This window comes from Prionailurus viverrinus, chromosome D3, assembly GCF_022837055.1.
Source record: "Prionailurus viverrinus isolate Anna chromosome D3, UM_Priviv_1.0, whole genome shotgun sequence".
Taxonomy (NCBI): Eukaryota; Metazoa; Chordata; class Mammalia; order Carnivora; family Felidae; genus Prionailurus; species Prionailurus viverrinus.
The window spans coordinates 44,806,791-44,832,797 of record NC_062572.1 but is presented as its reverse complement, the minus strand read 5'-3'; the positions used below and the strand labels follow the sequence as shown (position 1 = coordinate 44,832,797).

The following is a 26,007-nucleotide window of genomic DNA, read 5'->3' as shown; positions in this document are numbered from 1 at the left end:
GAAGCTGCAGTGTTGTCAGATGGTCACATGGCAAGGAACTGTAGGTGGTCTCTAGGCCAGTACCCCTTACTTCCCTGAAATCCCCCGGGAACCTCAATCTCACATTTGCAAGGACACGAATTCTGTCAAGCACCTGAGGGAGTGTGGAAATGGATCTTTCCCCAGTCAAGCCTCTGATGAAACCTCAGCCCCTCAGTGACACTGCACCCTGGTGAGAGACCCTAAGCAGAGGACCCAAGCCTTGCCCAGACTCCTAACCCACAGATATTGTGAGACAAGAAATGGGTGTCACCTGGGTGGCTCAGTCAGTTAAGCATCCAACTCTTGATTTCAGCTCAGTTCACGATCTCATAGTTTGTGAGTTCAAACCCTTGTCAGGTTCTTTGCTGACAGCATGGAGCCCGCTTCAGATTCTATCTCTCCCTCCGCCCCTGCCCTGCTTGCTCTCTCTCAAAATAAAAAATAAACTAAAAAAAAGAAAGAAATGGGTAGTTGTCTTAAGCTGCTGAGTTTGTAATTTGTTACATAGCACAGAAAACCAACGTAACCCATAAACCCATCTAACTGTGCTATAATCCAGTAGCTATTTTTACCATCTTGTTCTTAACAGCATTAGTGACAAATGCCTTGGTAAAATCCAGATATGCTATTTTTCATTCTCCTAGTTTAAACAATCGAATAACTCTGTTAATATGCAGAAATAAGTTTAGGTTCACCTGCTTTTTTTTTTTAATTTTTTTAACGTTTATTTTTACTTTTTAATTTTTTTTTTCAACGTTTATTTATTTTTGGGACAGAGAGAGACAGAGCATGAACAGGAGAGGGGCAGAGAGAGAGGGAGACACAGAATCGGAAACAGGCTCCAGGCTCTGAGCCATCAGCCCAGAGCCCGACACGGGGCTCGAACTCACGGACCGTGAGATCGTGACCCGACTGAAGTCGGACGCTTAACCGACTGCGCCACCCAGGCGCCCCTATTTTTACTTTTGAGACAGAGAGAGACACAGCGTGAAGAGGGGAGGGGCAGAGAGAGAGGGAGACACAGAATCTGAAACAGGCTCTAGGCTCTGAGCTGTAAGCACAGAGCCCGACGCAGGGCTCGAACTCACAGACCGTGAGATCATGACCTAAGCCGAAGTCGGACGCTCAACCGACTGAGCCACCCAGGCGCCCCATCACCTGCTTTCTTTCTTTTTTTTTTTTTTAATTTTTTTTTTTATGAAATTTATTGACAAATTGGTTTCCATACAACACCCAGTGCTCATCCCAAAAGGTGCCCTCCTCAATACCCATCACCCACCCTCTCCTCCCTCCCACCCCCCATCACCTGCTTTCTTAATGAACTCCTTGTGATGACTGCTGCTTTCCTGAAGGTTCACAAATTATCCTCTTCTCAGGCTTGAAGACAAATTCCCATTCTACACAGTGTGTAGAATCCACCTATATCCTCTTTTTGAAAATCAGGATTATTTTGCTTAACAGGTAGTCTCCTGATACTCTAAATCTCTTGATTTTTTTTTTAAAGGTTTACTTATTTTTGAGAGAGCGAGCATGAGTGAGGGAGGGGCAGAGACAGAGGGAGACAGAGGATCAGAAATGGACTCCACACTGTCAGCAGAAAGCCTGATGCGGGGCTTGAAGTCTCGAACCGTGAGACTGTGACTGGAGCCAAAGTTGGACACTTAACCGACCAGCTGCCCAGGCGCCCCTGACCTTCTATTGATTTGAGCTACCTGAGGGCAGAGACCACCTGGGCTTCTCTGCATACCTCAGAGGGCTCAGCACAGCATCTTTCACATAGTACTTTCAACTTAAAACCCGTGAAGATAGTTTATGACTAAAAAATACTATTATTACATGGTTGCTGCAAATCTCAGAAGGAGACTTAATTTGAGCCAAATATTTTCAATTTACATGGATGACCTGGATGAAAGTAAAACTCAGATTTTATATGCAAGTCACATTCTTTCTCTCCTCTGTGGCCTTATGGTTACTGGGATGGCCATCCATCCATCTGCTCATGACACTTAGGAATAGGAATCTCTGAGGTGCCTGGTGGCTCAGTCATTTAAGCATCTGACTCTTGATTTGGGGTCAGGTCATGATCTCATAGTTCATGAGATACAGCCCCGCTGTATCAAGCTCTGCAATGACAGCACAGAGCCCGCTTGGGATTCTCTGCCCCTCCCCTGTCATGTTTGTGTGCGTGCGCACACACACACACACACACACACACACACACACACACTCTCTCTCTCTCTCTCTCTCTCTCTCTCTAAAAATAAACTTAAAAAAAATTAGGAATATCTGTGACCTAAAAAAATTAATCTTGCTTTCAAAGGAGCCCAATTTATAAAGACTTGAAAGAGCTAGGCACTGACAAAGTCCAAATTCAACAAATATTTAATGGACTGTCTTTGACCACTGACCACAAATTCATAGTTAAAACTCTTTTCAAGATGTGGAGCTTAATCTCCCCGGGTTGGACTTAGTGATTTATCAGATTATGGTGGAAGTGATGGTATGTGACTTCTGAGGCTAGGTCATAAAAGGCATGTGACTTCTCTTTGTGCTTTCTCTTGGATCACCTGCTCTGGAGGCAGCCAGCTGCCATATTGTGAGAACACTCAAGCAACTTCACGTTGTGAGGAACTGAGGCCTCCTGCCAAAAACCATGTACGTGAGTCATCTTGAAAGCAGATTCTCAGCCCCAGTTAAGGTTTTGAGATGACTGCAGCCCTTGCCAATATTTTGACACAACCTTATGAAAGATACTGAGTGAGAATCATCCAGCTAAGCCACTCCTGAATTCCTAACCTACAGAAATGGTGAGATAGCAAGTGTTTATTGTTTTAAGTTGCCAGCTTTTAGGGTCGTTTGTTATACAGCAATCAATAACTAACACAAATAAATTCGGAATTTTCACTTACCTTGTAGTATTGTAAAATTCTTGATGAGCTGACCATGCTTAGAGTCTACCAGCTTCATTTCTTCCATAATTACCGATAAGTTGGCTACTTCAGTATCTAACCTTGACCTCATCATGTCTTGTTGCATCCTGAGAGAAACAGAATCCAAACGGATGTTGGCCAGTGTGTTATTCAAGGAGGTCAGGTCGTCTGTGTGTTTGGTCAGCGTATCTGTGCAAGTCGTCCTGACTTCATTCAGATTGCTGGTCAGCGTCCGCAGGTAGTGGGCAGTGTAACTGATGTTGCTAATGATGTTCACAATATCCGTCTCAAAGAGCTGGAAGCGTTCCTCCAACTGGCTGAACTTGATGGCTGTTCTGTTCTCTGCATCCTTGTGTACGTCCTGCAGGTCTTTCAGGTTCTGCTCATTGGCTTGTGAGGCTGTGGTGATGTTGTCCATCTGACCTGTGAATGAACTGAGCTGGCTGTTCATATCCTCCAGGGTGTCATTGTTAGCTTTGGCCAAGGCAGAGTTATTGGCAGCCAGCGTCTGTAAACTCTGCACTTTCTCCTTCAGCCAATCAGTGTCCTTCTTGGCTTGAAGGAAAACCTGCTGCAGATTTTGAAAGTCATTCTTGATTCGCTGGATGGCCTGGCTCGTGTCATCCACAGACCGCTGCAGATTAGTGATGAGGTTCCTCTGCTGCACCTGGGTCAGGTTCAGGTTGTTGAGGTTCATAATAACCACATTATGAGAGTACATTTGGCTCTGCAGATTGCCCTGCAGCACGCTGGTGTCTTGCTGTAGATTGGTGACATAGCCATTATACGCTTGGAGGGTTTTGTTTACAGTGGTGATGAGGAAAGAGTTATTCTCCAAAGTTTCCTTCAGGTGACTCTGCCTGTCCACCAGTGCATCCCCACTTGCCTGTAACTTCTCCAGCGTGTCTTTGTTCTTGCTGGTTTTCTCTGTAATCTCACGAAGCTGCTGACGAAGATCCAGTATGTCTGATCTGAAGGTAGAGAGTTCTGAGTTGGTGCTTATAGCTTTCTTCCCAGTTTGGTCCCCTGGAATAAGACATGTTTTGTTACTTAGTGATATGAAGAAATGTTCACGTGAGGTCAAAGATCTCAAAGAGACTTAATTAGTATGCACTGCGTATTTCAGATATAAAATCTGTGATATATGCAGAATGGTCTACGTTAGTAAAACCCACGTGTCTATTAAAACTGGGTCCTGGAAAAGTGGAAAGGGTACTAACTTTGTAAGTGCTTTTCTCAAAGAAGGAGGGAATTCTACCAGATTCTAGAGCACTGGGCAGGGTGTCAAGAAGGCAATAAACTTTATTAAATTTACCATTAATTCCTTCCAAAAAAATGGAAACAAAAATTCAAGGATAGAACTGGAATCTTTCATTAAAAAAATTAATTTTCATAATTCTTCAATGCAGTTTAGAATATTTCAAATAGGAATTGACTGGAAATTTTATAAAAGAGCTTTTATTAAAGTGTATTTGTGGTACTTTTTGATCAGGATTGGTCTTCAGATTTTTATAAGCATTTTTTTTAAAGTTTATTTTTGAGAGGGAGGGAGAGACAGACAGAGCATGAGCAGGGGACCGGCAGAGCAAGAGAGGGACACAGAATCCAAAGCAGGCTCCAGGCTCCGAGCTGTCGGCACAGAGCCCGATGCGGGGCTTGAACTCACGAGCTGTGAGGTCATGACCTGAGCTGAAGTAGGACGCTTAACCGACTGAGCCACCCCGGTGCCCCAGTCTTCAGATTTTCAAATGCTTATTTATTTTTGAGAGAGAGAGAGAGAGAGAGAGAGAGAGAGCGAGCGAGAGAGAGAGCGCGCGCGCGCAAGTGAGCACAAGCAGGGGAGGAGCAGAGAGAGAGGGAAACACGAAATCCAAAGCAGACTCCAGGCTCTTAGCTGTCAGCACAGAGCCTGACGTGGGCCCTGAACTCATGAACTGTGAGACCATGACCTGAGCTGATGTTGGATGCTTAGCTGACAGAGCCACCCAGGCGTGCCTGGTCTTCAGATTTTAACTGGCATATGGAGTAGTTTTTGGGGGTGGGGAGAATCCAACTCTAAGATTGCTCTTTAACTTTAAAACGTAGACGCCTTTAAATTAAATTGTGAGGAAAAACTCAACACACAACACAAAAATTAATGTCCTTCTGGGTGGATGTGAGTTTATAGCAACGTCATTCTAAAGAGCTATGGTCTTTTAATGTAGAATTAGAGGATTTAGTTTAATGGGTCATTCTTGTTGCAGATTACCTAATTTTTTCAGGTCGCTTTCCACTGCTGTGAGCTTGTCATCATAGGTTTGGCGAGATGTCTCCATGCCACCTGTAACATTGTCCATTTTTTCTACAACTAAGATTTGGAAACTAAAGATTAGTACACACACCTGCTCATAATTTATTTTTCAGTTTCAACAAAAGACCATTTCATTACAGAATACAGGAAACAGATTGACACAAAAAGAGTATAAATGAAATCAAATATGAGGAATAAGCCATTCTCGTAGAAAAATAACTTGTCACAAAACCCAGTGATAGTTTATTTGGTTGAGAACTGTATGTTCTTATGATTCTGTATTGCCTCAGATGTTCCAGACCTTGTTTGAAACTAATTTTTAATTTTTATGTATTATATAAGCTTTTGATCTGTATTATTTTCTATAGGAACTTCCATAGGTAGATCATTTACAAAATCTCATCATTCATCAGACTCCCTACTATTCCTGGAAGGTGGTACTCACTTATCTGGAAGCAGAGTCCATAGCAAAGAACACCGAGCTTAATTCTATAAACAGTCTTCGTGAAAGGGAAACAGTGTTTGCCGTTCTCTTTCAGGAGGCTTGAAAAATTTGGTTCTCCTTAGTGACAAGTGAATCTGTAGTTTATCAGTTCCCAAGGAGATGACTAAGTAGGTTTCCAAACAATGATCTATGAAGACTTTTCCTTTTTTTTTTTCTTAGCATTTTCTTGATTGTACGCGATAGGGAAAGAGTTAGTGATACAATGTTAAGTAAAAGCTTCTGTTCTCTTTGTTCTCAGAAGGCAGTCATTCTCTATGGTTGTGAATATGGTTTCTTTCTAAAATATCTATTAAGAGTGTATTTCTCCAGAAGTGACTCCTGTGAGATCCAGCCTCCAGCAGCTTGAGATGCAGTCTTTCTTGGTATCAACGGCTTTCTGAAAATACGGACTTTATTTTTTTTTAAGCATGAATATGTTTTGTATGTTAATTGTGAGGTAATGGAGCCAGTTTGTTTTTATTTATCAAGTGTCCCACCCATGCAAGACCGTGTGAGAAGATTCCCCTGGCTCCTATCAGGAAGCAGAAGTATGCTCCCATGTGTCTGTATGACCTAAACTGACCCAGCCCTGTGGTGCCTAGCACCTTCCCTGGAGAACCTTGCCATGCTGTCACTGTACCAAATACTTTCCCACCCAAGCCCTTCCATGTGTTCTTTCTGCCTAGAATGTTCTTCCCTGGACTCTTCACCACGCTAAGCCCTACTTGCTCTTCAAGACTCAGCTCATTACTTCCTGTGGGAAATCTTTGCTGCCAGGCATCTTGCAGAATTCTTTTGGCAAGTAGTCCTTTCCCTACTGTAGGACTTCCTTCAATGTGTTATCATGGCTTGTTTACTATTAGATCCTTTAAGGCAGGAAAATGTGTACGCAGTTTTATCCGTACCTCTTAGTGTGTGGCACTTAGTAGGCATTCAACACATATTTGTTTATAATGCTATTTATTTAAATAAATGAGAGTCTGCCTGCTGGTTACTGAGGCCTGTGAAAAACTGGCTGAGCTAGATAGAGGTCATGCAAACAAACATACAAACCAGATGCCCCAGGGAAGCCTCAGCACTGGCAACGAGTACAACATCCAGTTGAATGATGATTGTTTTTTTGGTAAGTGACTATATAGACAAGAGAGGTACAGTTACAGTAATCTGTACCTTAGGATTGTTAGATAGGCATGCACATTCATAAATCCCTGAAACTGAACAAAAAATGTTTCATCTGCATTTAAGCAAAATTAAACTTTTAAAAAATAAAGTATAAAATGTTTATGAGTTAAGATTCAGTTTTGATCCTCAAATCAAAACACATGCCTCAGTCTGTCCTCAAACCACACACAGGATTTTAAGTCCTGCCCTTTTTTCCCCCGGAAGCCAAAAAAACCTCTAAATATGCTGACAGGCAGTCATTTTTCTACCCTCTCTAATTTTTCTTCCATTTTAGTTTAAAAAAACACAGAACTTTCATGGACAGATAATTCAGGTTTGCGCAAAGGGAATGAATACATTTGTTACAAACAAATAACAAACCTGTTAGGTTTCTCTTCCGCTCAGCGAGGAAGCTATTTGCCCCGACCACAAATGCTAATGAACTGCTTACATGCACTGGGGGGTGTGTGCGTCTGTGTTTAAAAATAGGATCTGGGTATAAAGCTGCAAACTTCAGGGCTGCAAAGCTGGCAGCTTGGTATTACATAAAAATACCCAGCTGATGGACATCCAGAGCCAACACTTGCTGTAATAGCACACAGCATTTTCGTCAATTTTTACTCTTATCAGCACAAGTTGTTAACCAGGAAAACGGTGGCAGAGCCATTCTCTCTTAGACTAGAAACTCAGTCTATCGATGCAGACCTCTGTCTGTAGATCCCTCTCCTGTGAGGAAAATGAACATGAAACAGAAGAGTTCCTAGCAGTCTGTTTTTTTAATGGGCTCCGCTTTACTAGAAACTGTTTAACAGAGAATTTTTCTTTAGAATATTGCTGCTTCAGATATTATAGCTAAAGGGTCAGCCCTCTTCAAGTACCCAAAGCCTAATTCCCTTGGATAATCTGACAATAATCCCTTTTCTACAAAAGCATTTTGGTACCATCCCTTGGCCTGGACCATCAACCTCCTTCTCTCTTAATGCCACCCATCCTTCACGGTCCACTCCAAGATGACCACCCCAACTATGCTCAGCCTTCCAAGATGATCGGATTCCACACCACACCAGTGATAACACCAGTAACAGCCTCTCTTTATTGAGGGCGTACTCTTTGAGAGGTGCACTGTGCCATCACTGCAATTAATCCTTAAAACTGCTATTTTACAGATGAAGAAATTGAGGCTCAGAGATGTTCAGTAGCTTGCCCAAAATCACACAGCTTGTAAATGACTAGGGGGCTGGCAGGCCAGGAGATCTAATTCCAAACCCCATGCTTTCTCTATAACTCCACATTGCTTCTTATTTACTATTTCTTTTTCCTAAATATGGTTTCCTCCCACAAGAGGCATAGCTCATGGTCCAGTCCCTGAGGAAAGGAACAGCAGCAAGGCACAGAGCTCCTGCTTGGTGCTCATGAGTGTCTGTCCCAGGCTGAATGGGGGATTGGGTGAGGGTGGAGATACCCCTGCATTGGTACCTGGGACTTCTGGGACTACCAGCTGCACTCCCCTGGAATGCAATAAAGACGTTTCTACCTTGAACACTATTTCAGGTTTCATTACAAACACTTAGGAGATATGGTTGTATGGTGTTACCCTGGCTTCTAACGTAGCCAACTCAGTGTGATTTGATGTACGTAACTGCTAGGTTAGGAGAGCTTAGCAGCAAGGTAGACCTTCTGTGACTAGGAATGTTGAGTTATAGGAGATTCTTCTTGAGAAATATTCAGATTTCTGTCTTTCTTCTTTATCCTCATTACCTTAAGATGGATGACTGCTGGGAAGGACAACTGAGTACAATTTCCCCGTTCAGGGAATGTTCTGGAGGAAACACAACTCATTGAAATTAAAAGATGGCTTCTGCCATGGAAGCTCCATGACTGAGGATAAAAAACCCAAGCAGAGAATGACCCAAGCTGAAACTGTTCAGGAACACGCTTTCTATAAAGTAGCTCATGACTATCATGGTCATAGCCACTGTACAGACCTGTGTGGGTGACTCAGCAGTTCCCTGACTTGTGCAGCAAATTCTCTAGAAGGAACTAAGTTATATCCCAACTTGTAGCTGTCTGAGTGACATAAAAGGAGAAGTAAAAACACAATTTTGAGAAAAACAGTATGGAGTTGCCTTTGCTAACTCTGATATATAAAGCAGTTTCTATTTTTTTTCCTTTCTAACTTCTCCTTCAGAGAAACATCTTCTTTGTCTGAATATTTCTTTTTCTTCCTTTCTTTTTTGCAATGGACAGAGTTTCTCTAGACTTCAAAGGGAGACATGGGAGGGGAGAACTAGGTCTTATCTTTCTGCCTCTTACAATGTGCAGTTACTAGAATCTTATTAGCAAGAAAGAAGAATCACTGTACAAGAGAAAACACACCTGGAAAATATCCACACTTTAGTTTATGAAGACTTTGTTTGGAAACCAAACTGCATGTTGTATTATCTTATATTTCTAAGTAGATGCCTGAGAGATGGGGGCCCCTGAAGGAGGAAAAAGGGGCAAGACTATCATCTTGTGTCCACTTGTACTTGGTTCCCTCAACCTCTCCCCACTTCATCCTGGACAGATGACACCCACGGAGAAGGCCATGCTTGATCTTCAGGATTTTAGGCTTACAGGTAGGGATCTGAGTGGTAGCAATGCCTTAAGTGCAGAATGGTTTTAGAGTCCCTGGGCACCACCTGATTGTCTTTACAGAAGTCAGCCCTGATCTACAATCCATCCATCCATCCATCCATCCATCCATCCATCCATCCATCCATTCTCTCATTAATTTATTCAGTAACTTCACTTGGTGCCTAATAAGTACCATGAGGCTAGATGCTAGATGGGAGATATAACAAACTAAAGATAGGAGTCTCTTGTCTTCATGGAACTTATAGTTTGGGTGGTAAGACAGACAAGCCCACTTGTCATAATGATACAGTGTGACAAGGGCACCTAACTCAGCCTTCAGGGGGTTCTTGCAGGATGTATGTCTGAGTGAAACATGAAGGGAAAGAAGGTGTCATTTTAGGTAGAGAGCAGAGAAAAGGTGTTCCAGGCAAATGGACCAGCACACGCAAAACATGCCAGAGCTGAGAAGGGCTTTCAAATGTCATAAAAATGGAGGAAACATCTGTACTTTAAAAACAAAGAAAAAAAAACCCTCCTCTAAATTTGGATCTTTCTGTATCATTCTAAAGGCATCAAGATCCAGATCTTACTTCTTTGCAGTGGTAAGAATTACAAAATCCCATATGGTGGTATGCTCTTCAAACCTTTGTCATCTCTCTTTCAGTAGTAAATGTTTGCTTTCATGGTATCACATAGTACTAAGCCCTAAAGGTACTTATTAAATGGCCATTTGCCAAGTTTCTCCTTTATCTGAGTTTGCTGGAAACAGTCAAGGAGAAGTGAGCAGTGACCTAAATAACTTGGTAAAGGAGGAGAGCCAGTCTGAATTACCTGGGACATAAAAGACCCTCCTTTTCCTCACTAGGATCCCTCCCTACTCCTTGTCCTGCCTTACCACAGTTTAATAACCTTTCTTAACACTTACTTTGTTAATACTAAGTTGGATTAACTAATCACAAATGGATAAAATTACATGGTAATTTTCCAAATTTCCACTGTGCTCAAATTCATCAGTCAACACACTATAGGACACACATAATTTTCTCCGTGTGTGACCTCAGAGATGAGACTTCCAAGCCTCACCTATATTGAATATTTTTAACATTTTGCCATTCTAATGGCTATAGCTGTATAAATGCAGTTATGAAGAGGAAACACAGAAATATGGCCACTATCTAGTAGGACTAGATGGACAGGTGGTTCAATGACATCATCTTTGCTCATCTCAATCACCTTGAAAAATGGCATTATTAATTGCCATTTTAAGAAACAGTAAACTCAAAGAAGTTATGCTTCATACCCAGGTTACACAACCATGCAGAGGACTTAGCATGATGCCTAGAATATCAACAAGCACTTAATAAACATTAATTGTATTACAAACAGCAGAATCAAGAATGAACTTGACCATCTGGCTCCAAAGCCCATTCTCATTTCAACACATTGGGTTTCCTCAGGAAGCTTCTAGACACTGGGAGAGAGGAGACAGAAGTTACAGCTTGGGGGGAATTCACTTTGAATCTTTCTCTCCCCAAGGAGAGTAAATCTATGAACCAAGAACCTGTGGGAATTCTCCACTGTTAATCTGTCAGTTCTGAGGGAAGGCAGCCGAGATGACTGCTGAGTGAAGGTTTTGAAGATTAGCAGACCCCACATCTGCCTCTTGCTAAAACCAGATGACATGCCTGTCTCACATATCTTTGATGGAAAGGCTTCTATGGCTGTTTTCTGTAAAAAGGTTTATGTAGCTTGTGATTCTGAATCATGACACCTTTTACCTGCTGTATCTAGAATGGGTGTGGTGGTGATGGTGGTGAACCCGCTTTGTTTGCAAGTCTGAGGCAATAATTCTCCACTGACCTGAAACCAAACACATTGAAAGAATACCTAACATCCTATAAAGTATTGTTGAGGTGGCAGTGCTCCCTCTGTGTTTAACTTCTGCAGGGCAATATTTTTATGGAGCTATATAAACAACAGTGGTCACAGTAAATGTGCTGAAGAGGAAAAAAGGGAACTGGATGCCCAGTCCCTGAGTAAAGTAAGTCGTATCACTGGAGACTGTGTTTGGCTTACCCTGTGTCAGTACAATTTTCCTGTGTGCTGACTCAGGGTTTCCATAGCACCTCTTAGAGAGAAGATGAAAAAAGAGGGTGGAACTAGAAACAGGTAGGAAAATGCAACAGTGAGAGAAATTTTTAGAAGTCATAGAGGACCTTTCTTATTGTTGAAATGAGTCAAAAGGACTCTGATCCCACAGCTACAAGAGGCTCAAGACACAAAGTTTATCATGTTGCTTACTTGTGCGTTTGAGCTGAATTAATGAAATACTTCATACTTGCAAACAGGGGTGTCTTTTTTTTTCATGTTTAAAGTCATAAAGAGAAACCTGCCATTTGGAAGGAAAAAGGAAAGAGTACTTACCTTTGTATCCCAAAATGGCTACTGTGATTGTTAGCAAGGCACACAAAATGTATAATAATATGATAGAAAACTTCAGTGCCCAGTTATTTTTACATTTGGTACACTGCGTTCCTTCCTGGATACCTGTAAGAGATGTCAAATTTTAATAATAGTAACCAGAGATCTCATTTTGAAAACTATCTTTCTGCATGTTGCTTCAAACACTATGATTAGGAATAATTTTTCTAGGGCACCTGGCTGGCTCAGTTGGTTAAGCATCCAACTCGTGATCTCAGCTTAGGTCTTGATCTCAGGGTCTTGAGTTGAGTTCAAGCCCTGGGTTGGGCTCCATGCTGGGTATGGAGCCTACTTTAAAAAAAAAAAGTAATTTTTCCACATGCCTTACTATAGGATGAGTGGTATTTTTTTTAAGTTTATTTATTTTGAGACAGAGAGAGAGAGAGAGAGAGAGAGAGAGAGAGAGAAAACGCGTGCATGCAGGGGAGGGGCAGAGAGAGAGAATCCCAAGCACACTCTGCACTGGCAGTGCAGAGCCCAACATGGGGCTCGAACTCATAACCCACATGATCATAAAAGATCATGACCTGAGAAGAAACCAAGAGTTGGATGCTTAACTGACTGAGCCACCCAGGTGCCCCAGAATGAATGGTATTTTAAAATTAAACATACCACTTTAGCAACACAAAGACTTTGAATAATGCCATTATGTTGTAATTTAATGTTGTTGTATTTAATGAGATTGGGCATTTGCATATAACTTTGTCTCAGAATAATTTCAGATCAAATTCCATAATTATAATAAAAATCTCTACATGACAAAAAAATAATTAATTTCAATAAAAATCTCTACATGACAGAAGATTTTAAACACCCAAATCTACTTGTTTCAGCTATTATTGGACCTATCACAATTCAAACACACAAATCAAAAAAACTGTGGCCTGTCCCTTAATGTTTGTTCAGTGGTATACTCGAGCTAGTTCCTACTGGCTTTACAAGAGTCAGCTGTTAAGTGTGTGGGAATCTGGGTAGCTGGTTGTTAAACTGTTGGTAGCTTGAAGTCGGCCCAGGAGGGAGTGTTTACACCATCGAAATTAGCAACCACCATAAACTGTGACATGCATTCATCCCCCCCACCCTCCCAACACCGAACTGGTTTACTATGCCACTGGCTATAATGTACTATAACCTGAAGCAGAAAATATAGGTAACTTCATGATTAAAATGCTCAATATATAACTATTGTTGTACATTATATGTATACAGAAAACAGACACTGACTCTCATTTACGTTATCACAGTGACTTGAATAATGACTAGGAAACTAGAAAAACCAGACATTTTTGATGAAAGGAGGTAAGTTTTTACTGCTTACAGTTCAACTTTTTGAAAAGCATTCTAGTCTAAGTGGTAAACCACCATCACTTCTGCAAGTGACTCCAGAAACTAACCTATAAAAAGGGAACTTTCCATTAAATTGATTACAATCACAGAAGACAAAAACGGTGGACATTTAAATGTGAAAATCACATTGTAAGAAATATCAGGAGATTCCTTGTTTTCCTATGTGTGTCTTACTAATAGTGTCCCACAGGAGCAACAGCACATAAAGTACTGATCTCCTATAATTGTGCTCAATAACTTTTGATGGGTAAGTCGTGAGGATTAAGCTTCAGCCAAAGCTCCCCCCTTCTGGTTTGCAATTTTACGCATAGTGCCCTTCTTCAGTGAAAAGAGTTCTTCAGCTGTGTTTAATGCAAAATGATGAGAGAAACAGCATAGAACAATGACTCCATTTTAACTTTCAGGGTTTAACCAATCCCTCTGGTGTTCTGTGCTACAGACCCAAGGGGAGGGGGTTCAATCCATCTGTTCCATGACTTAGAGTGGTGATTCTCAAGCTCTAGGGTACATCGGAGTCGTCAAAATACAGCCTTTCTAATTCAGGAGGCCTGAGAAGGTGCCTGAGAATTTGGATTTCTAACAAGTTCCCAGGGGATGCTGACACTGCTAGTCTGGCCACCTGCTTTACAACAGTGCTTCTCAAACTATAAAGTGCTTACAAAACACACTGTCAAATGCAGATTCTGATTTAGCAGGTCTGAAGTAGGAGCTAAGATTCTGCATTTCTAACAAGGTCTAGAAGATGCTTAGTTGGAGACACACATTATGAGGAGCTAAGGTTTACTGAGAAGATGATGATGCCGGATCAACCTTTGGGTAGCCAATCCCTTGAAGGTGAAGCTGTAAAGTCAGACTCAATGGTCAAACAGACTAGAGAAAATCAACTTTTTTGTTATCAGTTTTCCTATTTCTTTCACTCTGTTTCCTTTTCATCCTCCTTCTTTAATTGCCACCTGTATGTCTCCGCACCGTCTCTGCACCACCTCTCCTGTCCAAAACTACCTCGGTACCATCTTCACCAAACCAGATCTCTAACTTCCACCAATGTCCATATTTCCATCCAACCTAAATAGTACCACTATCTGAGTCCCTCACTCAAAGACACACTCAAGTCTTCTTTTGTACTTATTCTTTAATTCACTCAGTTGCCAGGCTCTGTGAATCCTCCCTGGGGATATTTTTATCACTATTATCTCATCTATAGTTTCTTGCTGTTCATTTACTGCCTACACTGTACCAGGTTCTGAGCTAGGTACTTTCCACACAGCACCTTTATTTGTAATCACCCTTCAAGGAGGCATGGCAGTGAGAGCTGAAATGACATCCCATAGACATCACAGCCAGGATTCAAACCTGGGTCTGCCCAACTTCAAATGCCATGATCTCACTTTGCCATGGTGACTCTCTCTGGTCATCCCTTCATCTCGATTTCACTGGCCCTTCATCTCAGTGGGAGCTTCTACTTCCATTCCCACTGGAATCTGGCCTCACCCTGTACTCAGATGCTGTTGTCCTCATGACAATGCCAAAGAGAAAAAAACAAAAACACTTCAATAGCTCATCCTTGAATAAAGTATGAACACACACACACACACACACACACACACACACACACACCCATCAGCTCTTAGATTCTCTACAATTTGGCAGCTTAAAACAAAACAAAGAGCCCTTACATCAGTCAGAATGAAAATATTTTTGGAATTGGGAGAGGGGGGAAGTGTAAATAGACCCACAAATATGCCACATCTCATGTTCAGAAACCATAAACTTGCTTTGGTGGCAACTATAAACACAGAAAGATGATAGACACAGCAATGCTGGACCAACCTCCCTTGGAAAGACTGGATGACATTTTTATGACTGATGGGGGAGGGGGTTCATTCCTTTTGGGTTTTAGGACTGTGGTGGGTGAGCTCTTTATGTCTCTCCAGGGCTATTTCTTGCATTCCATTAGCAGAGCCTCAGAAGAGTTGGTCACCAGAGAGGTTAGGATAGATAACAGAATCTAGGGCGAGGAAGTTGCTTAGGGGTCATCTGGTCAAGTGTCATTGTGTTATTGATGGGGAAAGTGAGGCCGGCGAGGTAAAGCAAATCAGGAGCCACGCGTCCTCACTCTCAGGGAAAGGGTCTTTCCCTCCCATTCTGGCCATGTGTGCTAGGACTGTGTTTACCACCAGACATCTTGTGCATATGGTATTCATGCAGACCTGCTCCCAGACCGCTGTCACCGGTTCATATTCTGAAGAGCAGGGTCATTTCCTCGTGATGTGCCTTTCTCCCTGCTGGCCTAATCAAGCATTTAATCAATATCAGATGGCACCGCCTGGCCTCCCTTTCCACTTGACACACTTTCTGTGTCTTGTTTTTTCTCTCCCCAGAGACTTATTTTTAATAAGAATTCTGTTTTATCTTTCCCTCTCTGCCCTCTGCTGGGAGGACACCTGGCCAAACATACAGATGCCTACTACAAAGAGATCCTGCTGGCTCACGTAGCTGGGGGACCCCTCCTCCTTGAACCTAGATGGTCACAAAAAACATTCGAGAGAGATATCCCCCTGTTACCAGCCTTTGTACTGTTTGTTTTCTCAGCATTACTTTCCAGAGACTGGGGACTTTGTTCCTGTTGGAGGGGCTGGGGGTGGAAGGAAGGGCAAGGGAATCAGTCTGCAGAGCGCTGGAGATAAGGCATTCTAGTTCAGGAAATGAAGCAGTTTTGCCCCTGTACCACCAGGACACTCAGCGGATCAAAAAACCTGGCCCAAATGGCACATTTGTGATTCAGCAGGCCACAGACAGAACGTGCCTGAAGGATCCATGCTTTTCTGTTGGTTATCCCTCTTAAACTAGCTCCCACTGAACTTGATTCTTGGCTCATGTTTTAAATGTGTTTTCCAGGGTCCTACTCTTTCTTATGCAAAAGTAAGTTTGGGGGCCCAGTGAAATCAGAATCACTCCCAGTTAAGTCCTTGGGTATCGCACGGAAGTTCAGAATAGACTGACAATATGATCCCCAGGGCCCAAACTCAAAGTTCCTCATGTTGCCCTGTTTCCAATAACACATGTTTAAAGTAAGAAGGATGGGGGGCGGGTGGGGCCGCTGATCAGGGGGCTGGCGGTTAGCTGGTTGGAGAGAATAACTGCAACACTGCAGGAATGACAGTGCAAAGGGCCAGAATTCTCCAGCAGAGAATTCCTTTCTGCTGTGGTTCTCCATAAAGAGCCCTCCCAAGTGCTGCGGTCCAGGCTCCAATCCAGTCTGTTTTCCCAATCTGTTTGGAGAACAAAAGGGTCTCCTTCATTCACTATCGTACTTTTCTGCCATCACAAGGATGGCTTGTCTTTTGAAACAGACTTGTGCTGATCAATGTCCTTCCTTGTCAGGTGAAGAAGCCTGGCACTGTGGGCAAGTGTGGAGTACTCCTGGTCTCTCCTAATTATCACAAGTGTCTATAAAAGCTCTGTGGTGTTGTCATAAAAATCATATTACCAGAGAGGAGCTTCAAAAAGCTGGTGGGTTGCAAAATCCAGAAAACCACAGGTTTTGATCCCAGATTTGCAGTGACCTTTTCATGTGGTTTTTTTATAGTTATTAATCTACCGCCTGGTGGCATATATTCCCATAAGCCCATGAGAATGATTTGGCTCTAACAGTAAAACTGATGATTCAAATAAACTCCTACAATTAAAATGCCCTCAAAAACAACAAAACAGTAAGAGTTAACATCCTGGTTAGTTATTTGGATATTATGCAATATCATAAGAACAAAAGTTAAATACATGAAACACTTTATCCCACGAATAATTAGTTTTTTTGCTTATTATAAAGGCCATTTACTAAATGGTGGAATATGGATTTAGTTAGCAAAAATTTTTTTTATTAATGAGTAATTTAGTTCCCCAAATATAAATCCCAGCCCTGGACACCTTATTATGCCAAGTTTCCTAAACGATGTGGAGAATCATGAAAACGGAAGGACAAGACTTGGGAATGAAATAACTTTCCACACAAAATAAATGAAGCCTTACAGCATTTATGCATTCATAAAAGTATATTCAAACCAGGAAAATTATTTAGAGGAGAGTTTGAAATCTTCAGTACTCCTTCTGAGCTTATATTAATATTCTGCACATTTAACAAGGGTATAGTTTTTTTCATTAAAACAATTTTATATATTTATATATATACATATATATAAATATATATACCAGAACTGCCATATATATATAAATATATAAATATATATATTTATAAATAAGCATATATATTTATAAATATATAAATATATATATATTTATAAATAAGTATATATATTTATATATATATGGCAGTTCTGGTTTGGGTTTAATGTTTTAAAAAAGAGTATGTGTTATTTGTTTAAAATTTATCATTAGTGCCCTGCCTACTAAAAAAGAACTACTGTAGGAAAAAGCCAGATGTAATGAGCCACTCAGAGTATATAGTGTCTGCCAGAATATATACTGTCTCGACAGAACACCATTATTTTCTCTTTGTGGCTTTTAAAATAAGAAATCCTTTATTATATGAACCGTACACAAATGCTTTCGAATCTGAGGAACGGAATCCGGGCTCATCAGGGAGCTCAACCATCACATCTCCTGCATTTGTCCCTCCTCGCTGGCCCCCCTCCTCTTGGCTCCAGTCCTGTTCATTTTATCCTATGGACACAGAGTGAGCTGTCAACAATCCTGTTGATACATTTCAGCAGCCCTGACTACTTCATTATCTGGCACTACCAAACAATGTCCTTCTGTGATTAGGCACTGAATCTTTTAATGAAAAGGACTTATGAAAATGCAGCTCCAGCTCAGGCCATCAGAGTCTGTTGTATAACTGAGCCAGACACATACACTGCACAGGTATCTGGAGGACGGCCACTGAACATTTGTTTAGTGGGTGAGAGTCTGCCGTTGCTGCTAAGGCAAAGAGGCACTGCTGAGGACGGCTGCTCTTCCTGAGGCCCTGATATGTGCCAGGCACCCTCTCCTAGTTACTTACGATCCCTTTCACAATTCTGCAAAGTAGGAATTCTGACCCTGATGTTACAGAGTTTGGGAAAGTGGGCATCAAAGAGTTTGACTATCCAAGCCAGTGAGCGGCTGAACTGTGAGCTGAACTCATAGTTATCATATGCTGCTTCTCCAAGCTCAGTGACTTCCAGAAGTGGAAAGCAAAACAAAGTGAGATTAAGGATGCCTAACAAGATAAACTGTAGAAAACTGACAGGTTAGACTTCTAGAAGCACTCTGTCAAAATAAAGCGGTGTAGAAACATCTTTTCAAATGTTGATAGATAAGCCTTTCTCAGAAATGAGCAGTAAAATTCAGTCTCCAGTAAGTTAACTATTACAGGCCTGGGGCTTCTACTGACTGTAATTTCTCTCTGACTCTTCTGTGGTGACATACTGAAAAGCAAGTTAATTCCACCCTAAATAAATGCTCATTATCTCTGTGAGAGGTCAGGACTGTCTTGAAGGTTGGCTGTTAAGGTCTATTGGCCTTTCAGGGGAATCAGCCACCAATGGTGATGGAATTTTTGGAATGGGGTGGGCCAGGAAGAGAACGCAGCTTTATAATTTCAAGGCAAACTATGAGACGTGCAGGGGGCTTGCACAGTTTAAGCTTGGAACCAAAGCAAGTTGGTTGCTCCTAAGGAGTTTTCTTCTGAACTTCTAGTACATGACACAGTAGCCACAAAAGCCGGTCTCCAATGGACCATTTAACAGGAGGTTCACACCTGCAGAAGTTGGGTGAGATAAGTTAGTGGAAAGAAGGAGGTGCAAGAAGGATTAATTAAATGGTGACAAAAAAAATAATTTATCTGTAGCCTCTTAACCACCCCTCAAACAAAAAATCTGCTTGAGTATATTGGGAAAACCTTTTCACAAATACCAGCTTGACCCAAAGCTTCAGAAACCCATGGTGTTCTCCACTGCCATAGTAAGTTCCAGGTGGCTCAAAGTAGATTCCAAGATGCACGCCAGCTAGCTTCCTCTAACCACACAGGTCTGAAGAACCTCAGGGCCAGGAGGAGAATCAGTTGTCATCTAGGCCAACATCCGTCTTACAGTGAGGAAACTACAGCCCAGTGAACTCCACTATCTGCCCCATTCCACGGGCCAGCCCTGTCTTTAGGATTCAGGTTTCCCGATTCTCTGCCAGAATTCTAATCTAGACCCCCAAACCCTGCCCACCTCCTTATGCTTCTTTCTTGTTACATCCCATTTATTCATTTATTTAAGAAATAAATATGGAGCACCAACTATGTACCAGGCACTGGGTATAATGGTCAACAAAACAGACAACAAATCTTGGCTCTTATGGAACTTACACACCAGTAGGAAGATACAGTAAGGTGTTGGAAGGTGATAAACACTATGGAGAAAAATCAAGCCAGGAATGGGCAAAGGGCTTGTGGGAGAGGAGATGGATGGCAATTTATTTTTTTTTATTTTTTATTTAAAAAAAAATTTTTTTTTAACGTTTATTTATTTTTGAGACAGAGGAAGACAGAGCATGAAGGGGGGAGGGTCAGAGAGAGGGAGACACAGAATCTGAAACAGGCTCCAGGCTCTGAGCTGTCAGCACAGAGCCTGACGGGGGGCTCGAACTCACGGGCCAAGAGATCATGACCTGAGCTGAAGTCGGCCGCTCAACCGACTGAGCCACCCAGGCGCCCCTGGATGGCAATTTAAATAGCGTGGTCAGAGAAGGCTTCAGAGAGTAACACTGAAGCAAAAGCTTGGGGGAATGTGGGAAAGAGCACCAGGGTACCTGTGTGGAGCTCACACTGCACGCCCCAAACATTCCCCAAACATGTGCTCATTCCTTCTCCAGGTCTTGAGATCTGTCCTCCTCCTCCTCCCTGCAAAACGTTTCCTCTCCATCAAACGACTTCTTTTAAAACTTTACTCACACATTTGTGAATCCTTTCGTAAAATTAGCCCCACCCCATGCCCAGCTGGGCCTGAACCCCTTTAGTACCTGTGTGGTTTACAGTGTATAAATCTATACTCATTTGGGTTTTTGAAGGCCATATGTATGGCTACCACCTCTTGTAGGTGTGGGAATTTTATTTCTCTGCATGATTGCTTTGGGATATCTCTAAACAAACCAGTTATTTCTCTCTAGAACCCTACACATCAAGCCGTTTAACAAAGTGAGAAAAGCAGTCTCTGTCACTCCTTTGGTGAAGATCTCTCACACAAACCGGGAGTGGCCACTTCCCTCAGCTCTCAGGTGCTGGGATTTCACAGCCTTTTCTCCCATCTTGCCTTCTACCTGATGAGTGACATGCTGATCTCACTTGCGGGCCAGGATGTATGCAGCCATCCTGGGAGAGGCATTCAGCTCAGAGGCCTGACAGTCAAAATGCAGACATTCATAACAACACTGCCTGGAACAGTCAGGAGCCCACAGCCTGAAAGGAAGAGTTTTCTTTTTCACCACGGGAGGTGGGGAGTGCAGTGGGGTTTACTGACCAAAGAAACTCAAGGCATTCTTTAGACCCCAGCCCAGCCTGAAATGAATCCCAAGATCTAATGTGGGGCATGCAGCAGCATTTCTATGTTTTTTGTCCCTCAGTACTCACAAAACTAAATCCAGTAGGGCAAAGATGAGAAAAGTGAACCCGCAATCCAACATCTGCCTTGAGTGTTGTTGCTTTATTTTTTTTTAAAGATTTATTTATTTAAAAGTTTATTTATTTTTGAGACAGAGAGTGTTCTCACACAAGTGGGGGAGGAACAGAGAGAGAGAGGGGGAGACAGAGAATCCCAAGCAGGCTCCGCAATTTGAGTGCAGAGCCCGACATGGGGCTTGAACCCAGGAACCGTGAGATCATGACCTGAGCTGAAATCAAGAGGTGGCCCAGAGTGCTTTTGCTTTAAAAAGTGTTATTTGGGGGGCAGCAGAGGAGCTAATATCATGATGATGGGAACCCTGCTGAGCCAAGGGGGAGTGAGTCTCAGCTAATGATAGTGTATTTGCTGTTTATCACTGAAACAGTGTTGGGACATGTGGAAATTATGCTGTGGAGCAGGTGCTGGCATAAAAAGGAGACTAATCCACTCTCTCACATACCTACTTGATTTTTTCAAACCAACAGAACTAGTGTTTTGATGGGAAAAAAGGGGCCTTGATGTAAATGAAAATATCAATCAGCCTGACAGACATTCCTCATTCCTTTATGAATATGTGTTTTTTACTTTCTTCAAGTGAACACTGTAGTTGAGGACACTTAAATTAAGGGAAAAGTGAGCCAAGACAGAGCAACAAATTTTACTGTTGGTGTTTTAAAGTAATTATCTACTCTGCATTGAATGTAGCCCCAGTTCTGAACCTTGATGAGAAAGGAGTCAATCAACTTGAAATGACCCAAATGAGGAAGAGTTGGCAAATAAATAATGAGGGAATTGGCGGGGGGGGATCTATTTTACAGACTATGGCCCAGCGGTGAGTAGAATGAGGTCCCCAGATTCAGTGAAGAGCATCCCATTCACCAGCTTGTTATTCTTACTTGTTATTAAGGGCGGACAAAGGACAGAGAGAGGAAGAAATGTTTCCATGGGGCAGGCAGCTATGGTTGTAGAGGTCAAAAGAATATAAAAATGGAAACCCACTACACAAGAGAGTCAGAAGGCATGCAGTGAATTATAATTGAACATAAAATAAATGGGAAGATGTATGCTTATTAAATTTTCCATGACTTTGTAAAGAGTTCGCAGAGTTAAATTTAGGAAATTATCTAAAACTGAAATAACTAGATAAAAAAAAATGGATAAGTGCACACACTTGTATACATATGCACACACACACAAAGTGATTTTCTTGACAGTAGAAATGTTTTAAAAATGGATCTCTAAGTCAAAATCCAAATTCACAATTTCCCATGGATTCCTCAGGTGTGTGCCTGAGCCAGCTGACACTGACTGGTGAGAACCAAGTATTTGTATCTCTTCACAACTCTACGTTCAGTGACTTTACATTGACAGCTTGGAACTGGTCACACTGGGAGTATTTACACCAAAAAAATCAGCAAATGCTACAAATCAGGGCTTTTGTCCCCTGGAAAGCTGGTTGTTAAACATCTGCCAGCACACTACTCAGCCTGGTTCAATTGACCCATCACATTTAAACAAATCAAACTGCTCTGTCCATCTGGAGTAATCACTTGAGAAGTTCGGGATCGTTGCACAGAGTGAAGATAACACTGGACCTTTGTTTCTTCTCTCCCCCTCCAGGTTATGGAGATCAGATGCGTATTCTTATTAGTGAATATGTGCACATGAGATGTTTTGAATTCAAAATTTCCAGGGATACTTAATACATTTCAAATTCATAATCTCTATGGGGTACAATAATCTTCAATTCCTAGTGAAACTGACAATGTTTAGGATTCAATTCCCACATGTCTGTTAACTTCATACCATGGATACAAGTTTGACTTAATTCTGACCAACCAGCCTGAAAGTGAATTTTCTTCTCACTTTGGAGATATGTGCAGAAGGGTTGGCCTAGTCTGTCACCTACATGAAGTTAGTGCAGCAAAGTTAAAAGGTGGAGCATAGATGAATCAGTCTAAGGACAGAGAGTTGTAGAGGGCACATCAAATGACAAGCCTCAGTCTGGAAGACATTCTCTTTGCCTCCTAAAATTCTGAAGGAATTAAAACACTATCTGCTAGGCCAAATAATAACAATAATAATAATAATAATAATAATAATAATAAATTTTAAAAATTAAAAATGTCCAAGAGTCCAAAGGAGCATAAGATCTCTATACATTCATGAGATACACAAATATCTGTGACAGCATCCATCAGACCCAGAGACAGACAGAAACAGGAAAACATCAGAAGTACACCACCTGAGCTGCAGACAGTGGAGGCAGAATACCTTTTGAACTTGACCTCTTGTAGCAGAAAATGGCAAAATTTGGTCAGGGCCACATTAGCTCTGGTTCATTATTTAATGGAGATCAGAGATGCAGACAGTATACACACAATTTCACCAATATGAACTTCTTAGGGTCAAATCACTTAATTCTACTCCATGCTCCACAAAATGCATTTTATTGCCCAAATGGTCAAACAGCTTTTAATTACATCAGTAAACTGGTTAAACAGATGGAAAGAAGAGGTTTAGGACAAGTTCTTAACAATGCTGTCTAACCCTCACCCAAGTCAGGGTTTTCTCCACTATGCCAGTGAATGTGGAATTTGAAATTTGTATCAGAATCACCCACTAGTGAGTCATTCATGTATTTCATTTCTAATTTGTAGCACATATTTATTTACATTAATTCCTAGTAAGCTAGATATAGTTTGGAATATAGTGTGAGTTCACTGCTTATTATTCTTTAAAATATCCTCTGGTCCCTTCCAGTAAAGAAGTACTTGTCTTGAGTGGTCACTGCACAGTGGGATGTGAGGGACAGGCCTGGCTTGGCTCAGCAGACCAAGGACACACACCCCTTCTGGAACAGGGCCTGGGGCACCTGGGTGGCTCAGTTGGTTAAATGCCCGACTCTTGATTTTGGTTCAGGTACTGATCTCACAGTTTGTGGGTCTGAGTTTCACATTGGGCTCTGTGCTGACAGTGTGGAGCCTGCTTGGGGATTCTTTGCCCACTGCCCCCCTGCCCCTGTCTCAAAATAAATAAATAAACAAACAAACAAACTTAAAAACAACAACAACAAACCAGAGCCTAAGCAGGGATCTTCCTTCCTTGAGCGGCAAGACTTCCCCATGAAGTCTTGGAAGTGCTGGAAAAGCTCTCATCCTATTGCTAACAGTCCGGCAGTGTGATCCTACAATCAAAAGACAGTGCTATTTCATTACTTTGACGTCACAGATGGCCCTGAAGAGGAACTAAACAAGGATTCAGTGATTCACAGAACATCCATTCCTAAATGAGGAATAGAATAAAGTCTGGACTTAATAACTCCAGCTAGTATGTGATGTTCCCTCCTGCCAGAAAGCAGTTGTGTTGTAGCAGTAAAGCTAGTAAAGACAACCAACCACCTGTAAATACAGTCTACTGGTTGCCTTGAAACAATCTGTCACTTTATATAGCACTTAGGGGAAACAACACCTAATAAACAACACCTAGTAAAGCACAGGAACATATACTACAGTAAAAGGAAAAATCCCACTTACAACTGTGGTTATGACAGTCCTTATAAAATTAGAAGCACTAATTTACTAGGGTATACAGAGCCCCCAATGACTATGTGATTGTAGATTTACTCAACTGTATCTATGGGACTAGCGTGTAGAAGTAAATCTTCTTGGCTTTGAGCTGGGTGGGAAGATCTGTCAGTTTCCATCTACTCTTGCTTACTTCCCAGGCACACAAAACAAGTGGGCACAAATCACCTAATGGAAATGTTTGTTCAAGTGGGGCTGGGAGAGTCAGGGGCTCAGGGAGCACTCCTCTCAAGGGCTTCAGCTGTACAGGCTTTAGAGTAGGAAGGAAAGGATCTCAGAGTAGGAGACAGAAATAACCAAAAAAAAGTTTTTTAGAAGAGCAAAGATTTGTGAGTATCTAGAAATAACAAAAGAAAGGGGAGAGCTGTAGCAACAGAGGAATGAAAATAAGCAACAAAAGGCCTTGAAAGACACTATAAGGAAGGTTGATATCACTGAGTCATTTGTGTCCCAACAAGCGGGGAAATCCTGAGGTGGAATGTCTGTGCTCCATGCACTGGAACATAGAGATGATATAGATTATTTCTGTTAGTAATGAAGAGTGGGTTCTAGAAAGTAAAGAGAAAACAAACTAGAGCATGATACAAGTATCTGCACAAGTCATAGAAAATTACTTGGACATCTAGGGCATAATCAAGTAAGTCTGTTAGGTAAAGAAATGAGTACCAGTGGAGCTCCTGCTGTTAAAATGCAGTGATTCTTAAGTTCCCAAATGGCCAATACTAAGGTTTTATAGCTGCACACCTGGTCCTCAGAGTAGGGTGAGACTTCGGCTTCCACTCAACCCTCACCACTCCTCCCACCACGGACATCATGGCCAGGTGCTCTTGTGTGGCCCCCACTGGGACCCAAACACCGTGGCTCAGCACACAGGTCGGGTGCTCCCTACTTGGGGTGCTATGTCTAGACAATGAAAGCATTCTTTTTTAGTAGACCCATTTCAGAGTTCTTCCTCAACCTCAATTATTTTTCCTCTACCCACCCTCATGAAACAGGTAATCAACTGAAGAGACCAAACTGACTCTATTTTTACTGCACTATCTCATTTCTAGTAAGTCAAGTACTACAGTTCTGAAGTCTCTGAGCCACAGCTGGGAGCAAACTAGTCCATCCCTTAAGATGGTGCAGAAGTGGGAACAAAATAATTTCCCAGCTCTATCATCTTGTAGGGTATACCTATAAGTGTTATTTACTGACACTGGGCAGCACTTTTGGCAAAGCACTTTCTGACAAGTGGACATGTAACGTGACACAGGAAGTGTACTGATACCTCCCAAATAGGGGATCCAGTTTTTGGTCTGATCTTCCAGCAGAAAAAAGGTTCCGGCCAAAGAGGTTAAACCTCCTCCCATCTTTCCAGGAAACAGAGATTACAGCTTTGTAGCAAAAGATAATGAGGGGCGCCTGGGTGGCGCAGTCGGTTAAGTGTCCGACTTCAACCAGGTCA

The 26,007-nt window shown here is 41.9% G+C and overlaps 1 protein-coding gene across 2 annotated transcripts in view; it reads right to left on the bottom strand.

Annotated features, from left to right (window-relative positions):
- COLEC12 (collectin subfamily member 12) overlaps positions 1-26,007 on the bottom strand; it is a 196,195-nt gene that overhangs the window by 37,240 nt on the left and 132,948 nt on the right. The window contains exons 3-5 of one of the 2 annotated variants that reach the window (XM_047828769.1): positions 11,927-12,049; positions 5,200-5,298; positions 2,931-3,977 (exon numbers count right to left, since the gene is read on the bottom strand). In XM_047828769.1, the coding sequence (XP_047684725.1) occupies positions 2,931-3,977; positions 5,200-5,298; positions 11,927-12,049 (1,269 nt within the window). The remainder of the gene's footprint in view (positions 1-2,930; positions 3,978-5,199; positions 5,299-11,926; positions 12,050-26,007) is intronic. The other variant, XM_047828770.1, reaches the window with a different exon arrangement.